Here is a 17569-nt window from a genome sequence, read left to right as displayed (position 1 = left end):
ACACGGGATCGACTAATACACGGGTAAATACGGTATTTTGTTCGATAAGGCAATGCATTTGAACTAGCCATAAATAATTAAGCTTTACTCTGTAATCCTCTATATTGTCTCAGTTTTCTTTTTTCTTGATCAATTTTGAGAGGAGGGAAAGGGTGGGAAAACTTAAAAAGGTCAGTACCCAATTCGAACTTAATTGTTTTGTGTTGAGCGTTTCACATTTCTGTGCGTATTTTTTGTCTTTGTATTCTTATCTAGAAAGCCTATTTTGTATTGTAATACCTTTGTCTTGTTTTGAAAAGTGATGTCTACCAAACAAGTCTGTAAAATCATCTCTCTAAATGTTAGAGGTCATAGAAATTTGATCAAGAGGAGCAGCATGTTTACAATTCTTAAAGATCAAAATGCTACCATCTATTTTCTACAGGAAACATATTCGGAACCGAGTGATGAGTCATTCCAGAAAACTGAATGGAGAGGTGAATTTTTTTTTCCCATGGCACTTGTCACAGTAAAGGAACTTGCATATTATTAAATCCTGCTATTAAAGACAGCAAAATTAAAAATTCCCTAAGCAACAACTTGGGAAGAATAGTTCTAATCAACTTAATTCTCAATGGTATGGAATTGTCACTTTGTAATATATACGTGCCTAATGATCAAGCCAAGCAGTTGTGATTCATAGAAGAGCTTAACAACTATTAGATAGACCAATCTGAATTAACGACACTGATTATAGGAGGTGACTGGAATTGTACTCTAACAAAGAAAGACAAGAAGGGTGGTTTACCTTGGAGACCAACTGGCTTCTGGAATTTGATCTTAATAACGATGGATATTTTTGATCTTGCAGATATACAAACAGTTAAACATCCAAACATAAACAAAATAATTAATATCCGTACCTATCCAAAGCCCTAAAAATGAGATCCAGAATAGACTTTTTTCTTGTAGCAAAAAATGTAACCAAATATGTCCAAAAAGTTGATATTCAATCTTTAATAGCACCCGGCCATTAGACAGTTTTTCTATCTTTGCACTGGACAAAGGAAGTCCCTAGGGGACCTAGCTTTTGGAAGTTTAAAAATGCTTTCCTGGAGGATAATAATTATGTAGAACAAATGCATCAAAGGTATTCTGGATTTCCGGAAAAGTATAAATATATTCAAGATGAAAGAATGTACTGGGAACTGCTTAAAATGGAAATTAGGTGCTTTACTATCTCGTTCGCCAAAGGAAAAGCAAAGGAAACCAAAAAATGTGAGCTCATAAATAAGGACGAAATGGATAGACTTGACCATATTATTTGTAGCAATTCTGATGTTACGTCTCTAGACGAAGAGTTGAAGCAGTATGACAATCTTAAAAAGGAACTTCAACAAATATATGAGAGCAAAGGTGAAGCTGGAAAGTTTCGATCCAAATGCATGTGGGCTGAGAAAGGTGAATCTCAAAAAAAGAAATTACAGTAGGAGGGTAATTTCAGAATTAGAAGAGGACAAGGGGGAGATAACAAAGGAGGTAGAACAGATTTTGTTAAAAATAGAAAATTATCACAGAGATCTTTACACTTCTAAAATAGATGTCACCAAGGAGCAATTCACTCATTATATAGAGCATTTAGAAATCCCTTGTCTCTTACAGGGGGTCAGTGAGAAAGCAGATGGTCTTGTAACATATGCAGAATGTAAGGAAAGCTTGGACTCTTTCATCAGTGGGAAATCCCCAGGGGAAGATGGTTTTACTGTTGAGTTTTACTCAAAGTTTTTGACCTAATTGGAAATGACTTAGTAGAGTCTCAGTGCTGCGTATGAAAATGGACAGTTATCAATCTCACAGCATAGGGGTATAATAACCCTAATACCGAAAGAAGAATCATTGCTATTAAAACTGAAGAATTGGAGAGCAATAACTCTCTTAAATGTTGACTATAAAATTGCGTCCAAAGCAATAGCTAAATGGACTGAACTGATATTACCATCATTGATTCACCCGGATCAAACAGGTTTTGTGAAAGGCAAATATATTGGTCAAAATATTAGGCTTTTTTTTGCAATAACACAAGGGAAACCAATGCTCACTTACAACACTAACTCTATTTACATTATATTGCTCTAATTATTTACACTATTTAAATTACAATATCTAAATGACTTACACTACTAACAAATAGTTACACAACTTACACAACTAAGAAATACAGTAACGACAAGGGGCAAAAAAAAAGAATAGCTAGTTATCATTACAGCTCGAGGTTGTAGTATAGAAACATAAAAAACAGACCAAAGGCATGTGGTACATTAAAAGTAAATGAGTTATGCATCTGACAGGAGATTAGAAATGGATTAATGGGTAGGAGATAGATAACCCTATAGAAAATATAATCTAAAATATTAACTGAATCCTCATATATCCTGTAAGAGGTTTCCATTTCTTTGTGTCTCCACTTTTTGTTTCTATCTCATACTGTGATTTTAGTGTGCATATGAAATGCGTAAGATTTGGATGATCATCTTTTGTTTTAGCGAGCCATATGCTAAGAGAAAGCAGTAATTGATAAGTGCAAATTGAGAGATATCTGGCCTCAGACCCAAAGCAGTAACATTTGTCAAAGTATAATCTCTAGGAAGTAAATTTAAGTTTTTCAGCCATTCAGTAAGTTTATTCCAAAAGTGAGATGTTTGGCGGCATGACCAGAAAAGATGAATTATTGACTCAGAGGAGGTGTGACAAAAACTGCACTTTTCATTACCCTGTAGACCTATTCTAAATAAGAAGTTATTGGTTGGTACACTGATCTATGTAAGAATTTAAACTGAAACTCTATCAGCTAAATGCTCTTTGTGCATTTTTTATCTAAAAGATAGGCAGCAGTCCAAATTATGTTGTCATTTATTGGTAGGCCACAATCCTCTAGCCACTTCTTTTTACTTGACTCTGGGGTTAAACTCTTGTTACTAATCAGTTTTTTATATATTAATGTAGTTGCTTTTTTGACCTGTAAAATTCTTGTTGTAAGTGGCTCATATTCGTGGTAGGTGTTCTGTAAATCTTGAAAATTAGAATCAGTCCGTAGAGACTTTACAGCCGATATTAATCCGTAGAAGCTGAGAGGGCGAGGGTCTATTTCCTGCTTACAGAGGAAATCATTTAACAAGAGAAAGTTGTTGTCTGGTCCTAAAAGATGTTTCACCCGAGTTATTCCCTTAGTGAACCAATTTTTTAAAAAAACTGTTTTGTTGGCTATCTTTATTAGGGAGTTATGCCAAAGTTGTTGATCCAGAAAGTGATCTTTCGATGTTATTTCAGATTCAAAGTTAACTTCTCCCCAGATTCCTAACAGTTCTTTTAAAAAGGCATCTGATGTTGTTATTGTCGATAACGCTTACTGCTGATGTTATGAAGCAAACAAGGAAACAAAACTGCTCTGGTATATTGCTGTCCTTAGACTTTCAGAAATTTTTTGACACTTTAGAATGGTTATGCATACATCATGTTCTAAAACTTTACAACTTTGGTGACAGCTTAAGAAATCGGGTAAAGGTCTTTGATACTGATATAGAAAGTGTGGTACTGAATAATGGCTACACCACCAACTGGATAAAACCTTCTACCAGAGTAAGACAAGGATGCCCACTTTCTCCCTACTTGTTCATACTAGCTGCAGAACTTATGTCTATGAAAATTTGTCAATCCAGTGCTGTCAAGGGAATTTCGATATTTGAAAGGGAAATTAAAATCAGTCAATTTGCAGATGATACCAACCTGCTGTGTTTCTAGCTCTCTTTGGTGGAAAAAGGATACCAAATCGCAGTGGATTTTTGGCAAAATCTCTGGTCTTAGGCTTAATTTTGAGAAAACTAAAGTTATGTGGCTGGGGAAGTGGTCAGGCATTAAAAACAAACCATTACATTTAAAATGGGTCAGTAGTCCAATCAGAATTCTAGGTATTTATTTCTCCTATGACGAGAAAGGAAATAATGTAATGAAGTTCAACCTTAAGATAAATGAATTGCAAACAAACTTGGATATATGGAAGTCAAGAGATCTCACGCTATTTGGGAAAGTGATGACAACCAAGGCACTTGGAGTATAATCTCTTACATATTATGCTTCAAATATCAATGTTCCAAAGGATATTATAAGTAATGTTAAAGGTAGGCTCTTTAGATTCATCTGGAAAAATAAAAGGGACAAAATAAGAAGGGAAGGACTATATCAGGATTATGAGAGGGGTGGGCTGCGTGTGACGGATATAGAAACAACGATCAAAATTCTGAGATTAGCATGGATACCAAGACTCATACAAGAGGGCCATCCCAATTGGAAATTTGTTCCAGACTATTTTTTTAATACGGGCCTCCATTTTCTCCTGGGAGGCACAGTGGCCTCATGGTTAGTGCGCTCGTCTCCGGAGCAAGTGGTCCGGGTTTGAGCCCTGGCCGGGGACATTGTGTTGTGTTCTTGGGCAAGACACTTTACTCTCATAGTGCCTCTCTCCACCCAGGTGTATAAATGGGTACCGGTGAACTTAATGGTGGGGGTAACCCTGCGATGGACTAGCATCCCATCCAGGGGGTAGTAGAAATACTACTAGTCGCTTCATGCTACAGGAACTGTGATAAGCTCCGCCCTAATGGGCCACTTGGCTCGTATGCAGACTTTAACTACCATTTTCTCCTATCATGTAATTACGACACAAAGGACTTTGAAAATGTACCCTCCTTTTATAAGGACATTCTGTCGTTCTTTCATGAATTAAAGGCTCTTCACAGATGCCAGCATGGAACAGATACAATTCTATTTAATACGGAAATCCACATGGATGATAGACCTTTTTTTATGGAAGGAATGGTTAGAGAAAGGTATTAGAACAATTAAAGATCTTTTAGATAAAAATGGAAATGTCCTATCATTTCCTGTTTTTCAGTCGAAATATTCACTACAAAAAAACAACCTTTCTTCACTTTTACCAAGTTATTTCTGCTATTCCAGGTCACCTCCTAACTAAGGAGAAAACTAATTAATTCAGTGCCGAAATGATAAACAATAGGACTAATCGTTGATAAGAAGTATAAAGAAGTATAAAGAAAAACAAACTGGTGCAAAGAGATGGAATCAAACCGTTCCTATGGACAAAACAAACTGGACAAATATATTCAAGTCAGTACAAAAGACTTGTAGAGAAAACAGAGTTAGGGAATTTCATTTTAAATTCATTCATAGAATTGTAGTGACTAAAAAGGAACTCTTCAGGTTTAATATTAGATCAGATAGTAATTGTATATATTGCGGGGATCTAGATTCTATAGACCATACCTTTTCAGAGTGCCAGTTTACAAAGTCCTTTACTGGTTTACTACAGAGAATAACTCTGAATTTACTCTAAACATTGAGGATCTTCTTTCTGGTACTTTTCCAAGTTCAAGTACCTTGATAAAAAAAAAACTGAACTACACCCTCCTCCTTCTGCAGTATTATATTTATAAGAAAAAGCTCCAGAATAACTCACCATTTCTATTACTTTCCGACAAGTTATATATAAGTATAAACTTGAAAAAATTATTTAATATTTGTAAAAGCTCCTCCCTCTGCTATTCTTTAGATTTAATATAATTGTAATATAAATATGATTGTACAGAAAGGTTTGTCTTATTTTATTGTAAAAATAGGCTTACAATAAGTGATGTAATAAGTGTTGTAATTGTATGAAATGATTATCAAAAAAGTCAAAAAGACGACAAAAACAAGCTAATTGTTTTGAGATCAACTGTATTTCAACTGTACTAAATTAGTGCCACTTAGTTCTTTGCTTGGCAGTTCTGTAGTAGCTGAATAAGACTGCAAAAAATATATTTGAACGAAGCGGCTAAACTAATCAAACAAACCGCAGAGGTTGCCGTAAATTGAATATGCAGAAATCCAGCGTACAAAAATAACATTCACTTTTAAAACCTACAATTCTCCAAAACTGGGTACCAAATGAAAGAAATATGAAAGGAAGTTGAATAACAACAAATTTTCATTCAAGCTGAGGTGAAGAAACCTATTTAAAAGAAAAAAATGTTCAAAATTTTGCAGATGTGCTTTGCTACACAACCGTGTGTTCAAATCAATTCTTCACAGTAAAGTGAAAGCTCTGAGTTTCTCCTGACCACTTTTGCAGTCATTTTATTGGTTGTGGAGTAACCAATCATTCCAAAAGTTTTCCATATTAAAAACAAACATGCAAGTTCCTTTTTCAAATCTTCATTGCAAAATTATATTTCCACAGAGAATGTTTTCTAAATATGTATTTTTGTTGATCAAAAAGCAAGTACAAAATTTCCACAGGTGTATTTGGCATGTGAAATATAAATCCACACCCACTCTGTTTCAATGCTTGGTTATGGTATGGAAAATTGTTGGATAAAACACTCAAATTTAGTTTTCCATAATGAAACATACAAGGAAATTTTACTTTCCAGTCTTCACTTAGAAAATTGCAATTTCACAGAGAAATGTTTATTTTCCAAGTATGTGTTTTCGTTCATCAAAAAACACTAAATTTACACATGTATTTAACTTGATACAATTAAAAATCCTAAATTTCCTTACATGCAAAACTGCATTTCTACAAGGAAACCTTTACTTTCCAAATACACCCATCTTTTCTCTGTTTTAGATCAATATATCAGTATATTATCATACTTAATAATATATAAATTAATTATTTAACTCCTACCAGGATTGCACATCTTCAGCGGGAATCAACAATCTGGGATTCTTTTACTGCTTACCAAAAACTTACAGGTATGATAAGGCATTTCACTGTTAGATTTGTTCTTGCCAGTGTGGACCATGCCATATACTTGGCAAAGGGAGGGGTTGCACTTACGGGTTCGATGTTTACATTGGACATAAATTCTGTCATCGCATGCTTGCGACATGTGCGACCCTAATGTCGTGACCAGACATAACTATGGCTGCGACACCTTAAGATCAAAGAGGCTGATGTCCTGCCTTGAAGCAGGTCATATCTTGCCTAATGGCCTTAAAAAAAAATTTTTATTTTTCTTGTCACAACGCCAATCAAATCTGAAATACTGAAATAAATTGGATTTTTGCAATACTGCAAAGACGGCTCGTGTGCACAGCTCCTGGGTTAAAATTCAAAAGCGCTTTTAAAATTCTTCAACATGGCCAACTTCAATCTGTACGAATTCTCACAAGCTTTTCAGTAGTCTCAGTATGGGGATCCCTTGTTCCCTTATTACAGTGGAAATGGTCCACAGATTTCTTTTCACCAAAACACACAGCCGTCACAACCAGCTTCTGCAGCTTCGTCCTTTTCGTCAACAGAGCAGCCTCGAACACAAACTCCTGTTCCACAAGAACCCTCCTTAGGAGAGACAAGCTCAGCAAGCTGGGCAAGCTCCAAGAAGTCCACGGCCCAAAGAGAACAGTGGAACTTCAATGACGAAAGGGTACTATTGCAGCTTTGGGCAGATAACATCGAAAAAATTGAAAGCAAGGACAGCCGGAAAGCATGGAAGCATATCACGAGAGTGCTAAATGAAAAACAAGGGCTTCAGAAAACCTTAGAACAGTGCCAGCCCAAAGTAAAGCATCTTAAAAATCAGTAAAAAGACAAAAAGGACTGGAACCAACAGCAAAGCGGAGAAAATCTTTGAAAAAGTCCACAATACGACGAAATCGATGCTGTTCTAGGCTGCCGTGATATTATCACATGCAGCAACGTAGAACAGGCTGGGATACAGCAACCAACAACTTGGCAAAATAGTGGAAGCTCGCCAACAACAAGCACTGCCGAAGTGGCATCCAGTTCTAGCTCACCTAATACCCCAATGACACCAGCTAAATCTGTAGTCAGACAAAGAGAAAGAAAGAAGACTCAGAAACGTCCTGCCTGTGTGGACAGCAACAGCGAAGAAGACACCTCTATTGGCGAAGCCATAAAAAACTTACCACAGAGGGGGACCAGATGGCTAGGGTTGTAGAACGAATGCAAGATTCACAAGCCCAGCAGTTGCAGCTCATGACTCAACTTCTTGGGTCCTTCAATAGGTACATGGATAGTAAGAATCCCCAGAAAGAATGTACTAACAAAGTAATGAACACTTGGACAATAGTTTTGTTACAGTTTGATGTGATTTAATGCATTGATCAGGCCTTCTTCGTGATATTTCTGATTTCTTTCAAGTTTTTTCAACCGGATCAACTAACAAAAAAATGGTAACTTTAATTCTTGCAGTATTTTGTAGGCTACAACTGAAACATTAATGTTTGATAGGTAATGTGTTTTTAAAAAAATCAGTTTTGCTAATAATCCAGATAAAGAAAGTCATGATTCCAAAAAACGATTTAAGAAAATGGACTGATTTAGATGAAAAAAAAAAGTTATGCCCATTTGTTGGCTGTAAAACATAGAATGTCACATTTTTGTAATATAAAGCAATCAAAAGATCTCAATTAAGAGCGAAGGTTGCTTTAAAAATGGTTTTTCAACATTGCTGATTATAATATATTAGATGGTGTACAAAAAAATATTTTAAAATCATCTACATGTTGCCGCAAACAAAGTCCTTTAGTACGCCCCGTATTTCATCAGCATCTCCAAAAACTAAATTATTGTTTCCATCATTGTCAGATGAGCCATCGTCGTCGTCATCATCCCAGTCATCATTAGCCTCTATGCAAAAGTTATGAAGGACAATGCATGCAATAGTGGTCTTGATAGCGAAATTCAGGGAGCGCTCTAGGCGTTTCTGTAGAACTCTCTACCGTCCCTTTAAAATTCCAAATGCTCACTCTACTACAACTCTTGCTCTGCTAAGCTCCTTGTTGAAGGTTTTTTCGTCAGGATCATTTGTTCCCTGTGGAAATGGCTTAATAAGCCAAGGTGCAAGAGGATAAGCCCTGTCTCCAACTAGGCAAGGAGCTATGTCATTCCCATCAATATTCACTAATGGGGCCTGTAAAATGTTTCCATTTTCAGCCTCTTGATAAATGTCACTGTTTCTCAAAACCCTAGCATCATGAGCACTCCCAGGGAATCCTGCAACTGCATCAATGAATTTTCCTGTACCATTTACAACTCCTTGAACAATCATGTCATGCTGCTGGTAGCGATTAAAGTAGTCCACTGCATCTACCCTTGGCGCGATGATTGGGATATGTGTGCCGTCTATAGTACCAACAACGTTGGGTAACTCAGATCTTGTTCTCTGAAAAGTTGCAATGCACTCAGTCGTCTCTGCAATTGTAGCAGGGAACTTGATGTATTGATTTTGCCGATCATATAAAACGTTCACAACATCTTGTACCGCTTCAATGATGGTTGACTTCCCAACGTTAAAAACGGGAGCAATCGACACATACGAATTTCCACATGCTAGTCTGTATAAACCAATCGCCAAAATCTTTTCCGGTGGAATAGTTTCACATAGATGTATCTTGTCTTGCAACATGTGGATTTACCATGTTTAAAAGCTATTTGACAGTTGCTCTTCAAACCCGGAGTTGCTGCTTAAAGTAATCATCAGGAATCCTGTGATCATTATAATGGATCTCGAACCATGATTGTCGTGGCCGCAGTAAACACTAATATCTCAATTGTCAATTTTGTCTTCGTCTCTGCCTCGGCTGGTGTTGGTATACAGCAGCATAGCCAACATTTGCTGTCGGCGAATGTTGTTTAAAGCATACAAACCAATAAGGTTTTGTAGATTAAGGCAATTAAAAAGAGATTGGAGAAAAGTCGCCAACAAAACGAGCACCAGCCTCATAGCTAGGAAAATTGTTTGGCGCTTTTTTCGCAAGTGAAAATTTAAATAATTAACAGACTGGTATCGTATATTGCTTATGTCGCATACGTGCGACCCCTTGACCCCCGTGGCGTAATTGTCCCGACATATTTACATGAGAACTTATAACGCAACAGAAACAAAAAGTCTACAGTGCAACCCATGCCAAAATATCAATAACACTTGTGTAGCTTACACTGTCCATAGGCCGTGCACTTAATTCCCTAACCCACAAGTGATTTCTCTCACAGTGTGAATGCTTAACCCTTTTGCCACCACGCGCCGGTTTTCCAGCTCAAGGAAAAAGTGTCCCAAACACTACGCGCCGGAAATCCAGCGAAAAAAACATGGCGGACAACTCGGCATCATAGCGAGGCAGATTTTGTTGGAGAGGGGTCTTCCTATTACAGTTGGGTTCCCAGACAAATTTCTCAAACTCCTGGCAAGAAAAAACATGGCGGTTTCACCTGAAAATTTTGAGTTACCGTGAATTTTTTCGAACGTTACACATCGCCATTTTTAAATATCTTTGAGTGAGGACGATCAATCGAGTGAAGATGAATTTTCTGAGGATGAAGATTTGCTGCAAGCAATTTTCGATGCTGAAGATGAAGAGGATGAAGGAGAATTCGAAGGTTTTCCGATCCGATTACCAGAAAATATGAACTGGACACACACAGAATTTGATGAGAACATTGAGGACTATTCGTTACAGTGTGGCCCAAAAGAGAACGCTCCATGTCAGGAATCAGCACTAGGATATTTTCAGCTTTTTTTGGACAATGGGTAAATTGAAGAGATCACTGGATTTATGAACAAGAACGCTGTTGCTAAAGGGGCCGTTGACTGGAAACGAACAACAACAGCAGAGATCAAGGCACTTCTTGCAATGATCATCATCTCAAATGATCTGCTTGTTGTGCTGAGGGATAAGTGCTACTTTCTCTCAGGTGGGAATACTTCTGTCTTTCATACACCTGGTATAAGAAATATATTTTCCTCGCGTAAACGCTATTTGATTTGAAGAAGTATATTTCCTTTGTGGATCCTGATCATGAGAAAACAGAAGATGAAGCAAGAGATGTGCTCAACAAAATCTGAAATATCTCCAGAACAATAACTCAAAAAATTTTTGACCTCTACTGTATCACCCATAAATGTAATAAAAACCATAAATGTAATACCAACCATAAATGTGATAAAAATTAACCATAAATGTAATACTAACCATAAATGTAATAACTTTTAACCACAAATGTAATAAAACCACTAACCATAAATGTAATAAAATTTGCCCATAAATGTAACAAACTGAACAACCATAAATGTAATAAGGCTTAACCATAAATGTAATAAACTGGCTGTGACTTCCAAATCAAGGGGCTACAAACTTGCCATTCTCATTCTTCGTGAAATTGACTTGAAATTTTCAATAAGACCCCTAAAGGCCTGACTCCTTAAAGAAACAAAAATACTATTTCTTTGTGTGCAGTCCTAAACGAGGCCCATACGGCGTGAAATATCGCGGTTTTTCCCGAGACACCCTAACGAGACCAAACTTACTAAAGAAATTTAGACCCCAAAGTATAGGTCCAGTAAGGTTTTGCTATAAAGAGTGACATAGTGTGTGTGACACCTCTATAATACGGACAACGGACTCTTAATCTGGGCCCAGAGATCAAAGTACACGTTATTCCGGACAAATCCGTCTGTCGTGTGATTTCCGGATGAAGTCCGTTTCGTTCCAGAATTCCAGAATGTATATATAGGAATTAATGAGGCACTCAAGAGTGGGCGTAAATTAAGAGAACCTCAATCTCTTTCAAATGGATGGAATATCATCAACCACCAGCACTTCAAACGCTCTGGTATATAGACTTTCTAATCATACTTGGGTACTTCCTTAATGTTCGCAGACCATAATTATAACTTCTTCGGTTTTGGTCTCTGGGTTAATTAAAATACTAACTTGATGTAAGAGGCCCGTGTCCTGAAGTAAGAAGTGCACAAAGAGAATGACAAGTTTGTAGCCCCTTGATTTGGAAGTCATAGCCAGTTTATTACATTTATGGTTAAGCCATATTACATTTATGGTTGTTCAGTTTGTTACATTTATGGGCAAATTTTATTACATTTATGGTTAGTGGTTTTATTACATTTGTGGTTAAAAGTTATTACATTTATGGTTAGTATTACATTTATGGTTAATTTTTATTACATTTATGGTTGGTATTACATTTATGGTTTTTATTACATTTATGGGTGATACATCTACAACTGCCATGAAAGTGTTTCAGTAGATGAAGGAATGGTGCCTTTCAAGGGACGATTGAAAATAAAGGTCCGCATGCCTGATAAGCCAGTGAAGTATGGCATCATATTCTTTATGCTGTGTGACAGTACCAATGGTTATTGTAAGAAGTTTGATGTTTATGTTGGCAGTGATGAAAGGAATGTTAGAAACCTTGGAAAGACAGGTAAAACTGTTTTGAACCTTTAGCAAGGTTTAGAGAGCACACATCATCATGTATATATGGACAACTTTTATACCAGTCCCATTCTTTTTGTTGCAATGAAAAACATTGGTTTGTACGGTTGTGGAACTGTGAGGAATCACAAAGGCTTTCCTATGAATGAGTTGAAAGCAGTGCAAACAAGACAGAGAGGTAATATTGCATGGCTTAGTTGAAATGGCTCTATGTTGGCATTGAAGTGGAAGGACAGAAAGGAGAGCTTTGCTCTGAGCACCATACATTCTTCTCCAGTACCCAGACCAGCTCCCAGAGTTTGTGACAATGAGGATGGTGATGATGAAGAGGGTGATAATGCTACTGTCACTAGGAGGGTAAAAGAGAGAGGACAGTGGAGACAGGTGACCATATCTTGCCCACACCTCATCAAAGACTACAACAAGTTCATGGGGGGAGTGGACTTACATGATCAAATGACTTCTGTGAACAAGTCTAAAAAGCAAATGAGGTGGTACATGAGAATGTTTGCGAAGCTCCTTCAAATATGTGTCTTCAATGCCTATGTCATTGAATCCATTACCAGGCACATCAAGGTCATGGCCACAGAAAGAGAGATCTTCTTAGCTTCAAACAGGAACTGTGCATTCAGTTAATTGGAGATTTTCCCACAACCCATGAGAACAGCCACAAAAGGAGGCGAAGCTCGAATGAGTACCCAGAAAGAATGGATGGTGTAGGCGAGCATATTGTTTGTCGTGATTGCAATGATCACCGGTGTGCTGTTTGCTTGAAGAAGCAGCAGGAATTTATGAGGATGAACAGAGGAGTTAGAAAGAAGGACTGTCCATTCAAAGACAAGAAGAGCACCTTCAAGTGTATGAAGTGTAATGTTTATCTTTGCATTGGAAAGGAGGGCTCTAACTGTTTTTTTGATTATCATCCAAGGTTGCAATACTGGCTTTAGACTTACAGAACAAATACTGCAGATAGACGAAAACTGAACAATGCTGTCGTAAAAAAATCGTTTTTTATTGCATTTCTTTTGCTGTGGATAAAATAGAGCAAGGATTGATCATCAAAGACATTTCCTATCATACTTCAGATAAGGCATAATTATAATGCATCACAGGTACATGTACCGGCTGAAAACTGTTCAAATTATATTGACTTTATTTAGATTGTTTTTGGCAAGGGCACTTGTATTTGAAAGAGACATGTTCTGTCTCACTTCAAAGGCAGAAATACCACCAGTTAAGTGCATCTCTCTCCCAAACCTAGAAGAGCAATACCATTAGTCTGTGGTTTTTCATGTTGACTAAATTAAGAATGTGGTAATTCAGTCAGTGTTGTATCTATAGACATATAACTTACCTTAAATGAAAGAAATATTTCTGATGAATAAATTGAAATATGGTGTGCTTTATAGAAAAATGCATTCTTCTATGTGAAAAATGCACTTTTTTCAAACTTGTGCATTTCAAGGAATAATCACAAAAGGTGCCAGTGCCCAGGACACTTTCCATCTGGAATACTTGGTGGTGAAAGGGTTAAGAAAGAAATATCCTTTTACTCCCTTTAGTTCAAAATCAACCTGTCAAACCTCTGCATGCCATATTTCAACTTGGTCTCCTTTCACACTAACCATGTCACCAGGTTGGGGAAAAACAGGGACAATAACCTTGGGAAGAGGGCTGGTTGCTCTGGAATGATCCCCAACTGCACATTTTCCATCATGCTCCACCCACAACATGACTGGCCTTACAATGTGATTTAAGCCAATACAAGTGCATGTCTGAAAAGATTTGACATAGATAGTATCATTGAGGTGATGTCTCAATGGATAGCCATCATCATCCAAGATATAGTGAGAGGTATCAAAAATAGCAAATGGGGTGAAAGGATTCTCATGTTTCACAAAGTAGAATTTTATGATTTTGAGGCAAATTTCTTGGTTTCCCTGCAAGACTATATGCCATCTCCAGTGTTACGAAGAATCCTCCTTCACCTTTATTGTGTAATGGTAGATAGGCACTATGGACTGAATAAGCAACCTCAGGAGTTAGAATGTCCTTTTTATATGCAAGAATTGTTCCTCCCTCATCCCTTTGCAACTGTTCAATTTTGCCACTTCCAATGAGTATTCCATTGTTAGCTCGAGCTGCATTCCTGCCACATGCACATTCTTTAATAAGGTCCTTTGCAGATTCTAGAGATGAGGCCACCATCTAAAATTAAAAAAAGTATCTGGTTAAGAAATCTCAAAGGATTTGAAAAGGTCATGACCATCAACTAAAACTGGCTAGCTAAGAGTTTTATCTGTCTTCTGAACCACATGTTATTCATATGAAATAAACGTTACCAGCATGTGAGGCAGAAATACATGTATGCTAAATAAAGAAAAATGTAAAAAAAGAATTGCAGAACTACAAACTTGTCAACACTGACATGCAGAGTATCGGTAGGTATTGAAAATGCATGTGCATGATTTTGCAAAGCAGTTGTTTTTGTCTGTAAACAATATTCTGCAGATTTCTACAAAGTTCTTTCAAAAGAATTAATTTATACAATGTACATTTTCTGCAGTAAAACAAAATATTGGCAGTCTCTTGACATTCAAGTGAAAAAAACCCTGAATAACTCATCTGCATTAAATTAGCAGATAGTAGCATCAACAATTTTTGGGATGAGACATGCCAGGTGACTAAATTGTACAAGTCATGTAACCTAATTCTTTGGGCCATGAGTACTCTTCACACACAGACAAAAGGAACCAGTTATTTTAGGGCACTAATAAATAGCACCTCTTGTGTGCTGTATTTTTGTGACTTTCCTGTTGTTGCAGTTCTTAATCCTTTGTTACCCTGTGGAAACTCTCTCTGACACTCCTTGCATGCAAAAGTTCTTTTTTCTACTCCTTTCTGGTTACTTGTAGTTTCACATACCTTACAAGATAATAGAGTAGCACACGAGGATGTGATGTTGTATTATTTATTTCAGGTTTTCTATGTTTTAGACATTTCGACTGTGTTCTAGGTCCTTAGCAGTCAAATCCTGGAACAGACTTCCTGATCACTACTGCACTACTATGCACGTCAAGTCCTTCTGGAAGCTAATTTTGTCCTATAATGATCATACATAAATTTATCTGCATGCTATGTTTACGCTTCTTTTTTTACTAATTCCTTCCTTTCATTTTAACCTTAGTTTGCTTGAAAAAATTGCCAGAAATGCTGCTCTCAAAATTCAAGTATAAATAATTAAACTCTATGTATGTGTATGTATTTGGGTATGTCCTTTTATAGTTAAGGTCCCATTTATCTTTGCCAATTTACTGAGGCAAATGTTAAAACTCTATGTTACCTTTCAACTGCCTTCTTTAACTGGAAGCACCAAAAGTTATCAGGTGATGAAAACCTTCATATGTCTTCCTGTAGACAAGTGAGACTGTGTAGGATAATGACACGTTCTGAGGGACCATATCTTTCTTCTACAAGGATACAGTGTCTCCAGCTGAGAACTTTCAGATGTGGAACTGTTTCAGTAGCCCATTTCTTAAACAATTGAAAAAATGAGCTTGGCAATTCTTCTCCAGGGAGACATCTTTCCAATACAAATTCTGATGCAGAAAATGCAAGTTTTTGGTACTCCTCAGCTGTTCAACAAAATAATGCAAAGATGTGATTTTTACTAACATTTTACAGCTACACTGTACTAGGCTCAATCTCAAAATACTTATACATATTTGCTTCCAAAGTAAGTCAAGCAAGGTAGCAACATTACATCATACTCCTGACTAAACAAAAAGAAAAACAAAACTACATAACTCATTATTATTGTCAACATGCAAGAAAAGACAAAAGCTTCACCTTTCCATAATCCTATCTTGTTACATCGTTTGTCATTCTACTGGCTTTGTATCCTGAAAAAAAGATAAAGATGAAACTTTAGAATGGAAAACCTAAGAAAACAAGTGCCAAATGAACAGATTATTTGCTTGGCACCATGAAGGTAATCAAATGGATTAGTATGATCATAGCAGTAAACTGTATATCAGGGGATGGGGTTTGGCATTCAAAAATGACTGCAAGAAAAACAGTTAAGAGACCTGCTTTTTATTTAAGGTTTGACATTTAATCCAACAAAGTAAAATTATCCACAGGTGCTGGATTGGACTCACTGCTAGGTTTTGATTAATTATTTATAATTGTGCTACACATCCTGATGCTAACTGGTGTAAACAAATCAAAGATAAATTTACACTCATTTTGGTTGTACTACTTAAAAGGAAAAACAAGCAACAAAAACTGTACCTGAGGACTATGGCATTCTTTTCAGTCTTCCTCCAAAATCCTCTGTGTCAGGAATACCATTAGAAAGCCAGTACTGTACTCTTCTCTTTACAATGTTGAGGGAAACAAGTTCTCGCTCGTTCCAGACAAGGACATGAGTTATTCATGTTTCGCCACTACAAAATATTCCTGGATAAAATGTGGCCACTCTGTTTGTAACCATTGCTTGGTGTTTAAGGACGATGAGGAAACCCCTGGCTGAGTAGCCGGAAAGTCCATGGGATATTGCATTGCTTGTGAGAAGGAAGGAGCCAGTACAAACAACGGACACAAAAAGAAAGCAAACAGTGGACAAGGAATGGAAACAAAAAGCCGACTAGGAGAGACAACAAGGAGCAGACTAGGAGAGACAACAAGCAGCAGACGAGGGGAGACAACAAGCAGCGGACAAGGAGAGAAAATAGACAACAATGAAAAAGACAAACGTGAGGCCATGGGCTGGTGGGTAGTGTTTTTGACTGTTTATGCTGCCCTGTTGAATTGATTTGTTTCAATTGATGTTTGTACGATGCAAGTCAACTTATTACTTTGGAAAAGTGAAGGGCTAAACTGAAAAGCAAAATGGAGGATATTCGAAGCAATTGTTAGCGCTCGAGTTCAGCGGTGAAAAAGGGGGGGGTAGGGGTGGGCTCTTAATATACCCCTCACATTACCCTGTGATTCTATTGATACGAAGCCTGTCATATATCTGTGTAACTAATAATTGATCAATGACGAACACTATTTCTTGTTAATAATGTTGTCTATGAAGACCTATGTAGAAGATTGTTTATCACTGAAATCATGACTAATCGTTGTTGATTAATCATTATGTATTGATTATTGCTGATTGTATGGTCTTTAGTGATTTCTTGATACCTCTGTTTTTATTTTGTTGAAATCTTGAATGTAGTGTTATGTTTTAGAGATTGGCACTCACTAAACAAACTGCTTGTGGATATGAATT

The 17569-nt window shown here is 36.9% G+C and overlaps 1 protein-coding gene and 1 pseudogene across 1 annotated transcript; both read right to left on the bottom strand.

Annotated features, from left to right (window-relative positions):
- Positions 1 to 1788: 1788 nt before the first annotated feature.
- On the bottom strand, positions 1789 to 10491 carry LOC149111097 (uncharacterized). The gene has a single exon (XM_089291495.1). It carries the CDS (start codon positions 9465 to 9467, stop codon positions 8805 to 8807), a length of 663 nt encoding a protein of 220 aa, XP_089147621.1. The 5' UTR covers positions 9468 to 10491; the 3' UTR covers positions 1789 to 8804.
- Positions 10492 to 13176: 2685 nt separating this feature from the next.
- Positions 13177 to 16730, bottom strand: LOC149111096 (uncharacterized; annotated as a pseudogene).
- Between the last annotated feature and the right edge of the window lie 839 nt (positions 16731 to 17569).

Source organism: Orbicella faveolata, unplaced genomic scaffold (genome assembly GCF_042242905.1).
Source record: "Orbicella faveolata isolate gen_17 unplaced genomic scaffold, um_ofav_v1 contig_24, whole genome shotgun sequence".
Lineage (NCBI taxonomy): Eukaryota > Metazoa > Cnidaria > Anthozoa > Scleractinia > Merulinidae > Orbicella > Orbicella faveolata.
Note: the sequence above shows the minus strand (reverse complement) of the source record. Positions and strands in the feature narration are given on the sequence as shown.

Bases quoted from the DNA above. Each gene is read 5' to 3' on its own strand.
- LOC149111097 (XM_089291495.1), bottom strand. From the start codon at position 9,467: ATGTTGCAAGACAAGATACATCTATGTGAAACTATTCCACCGGAAAAG.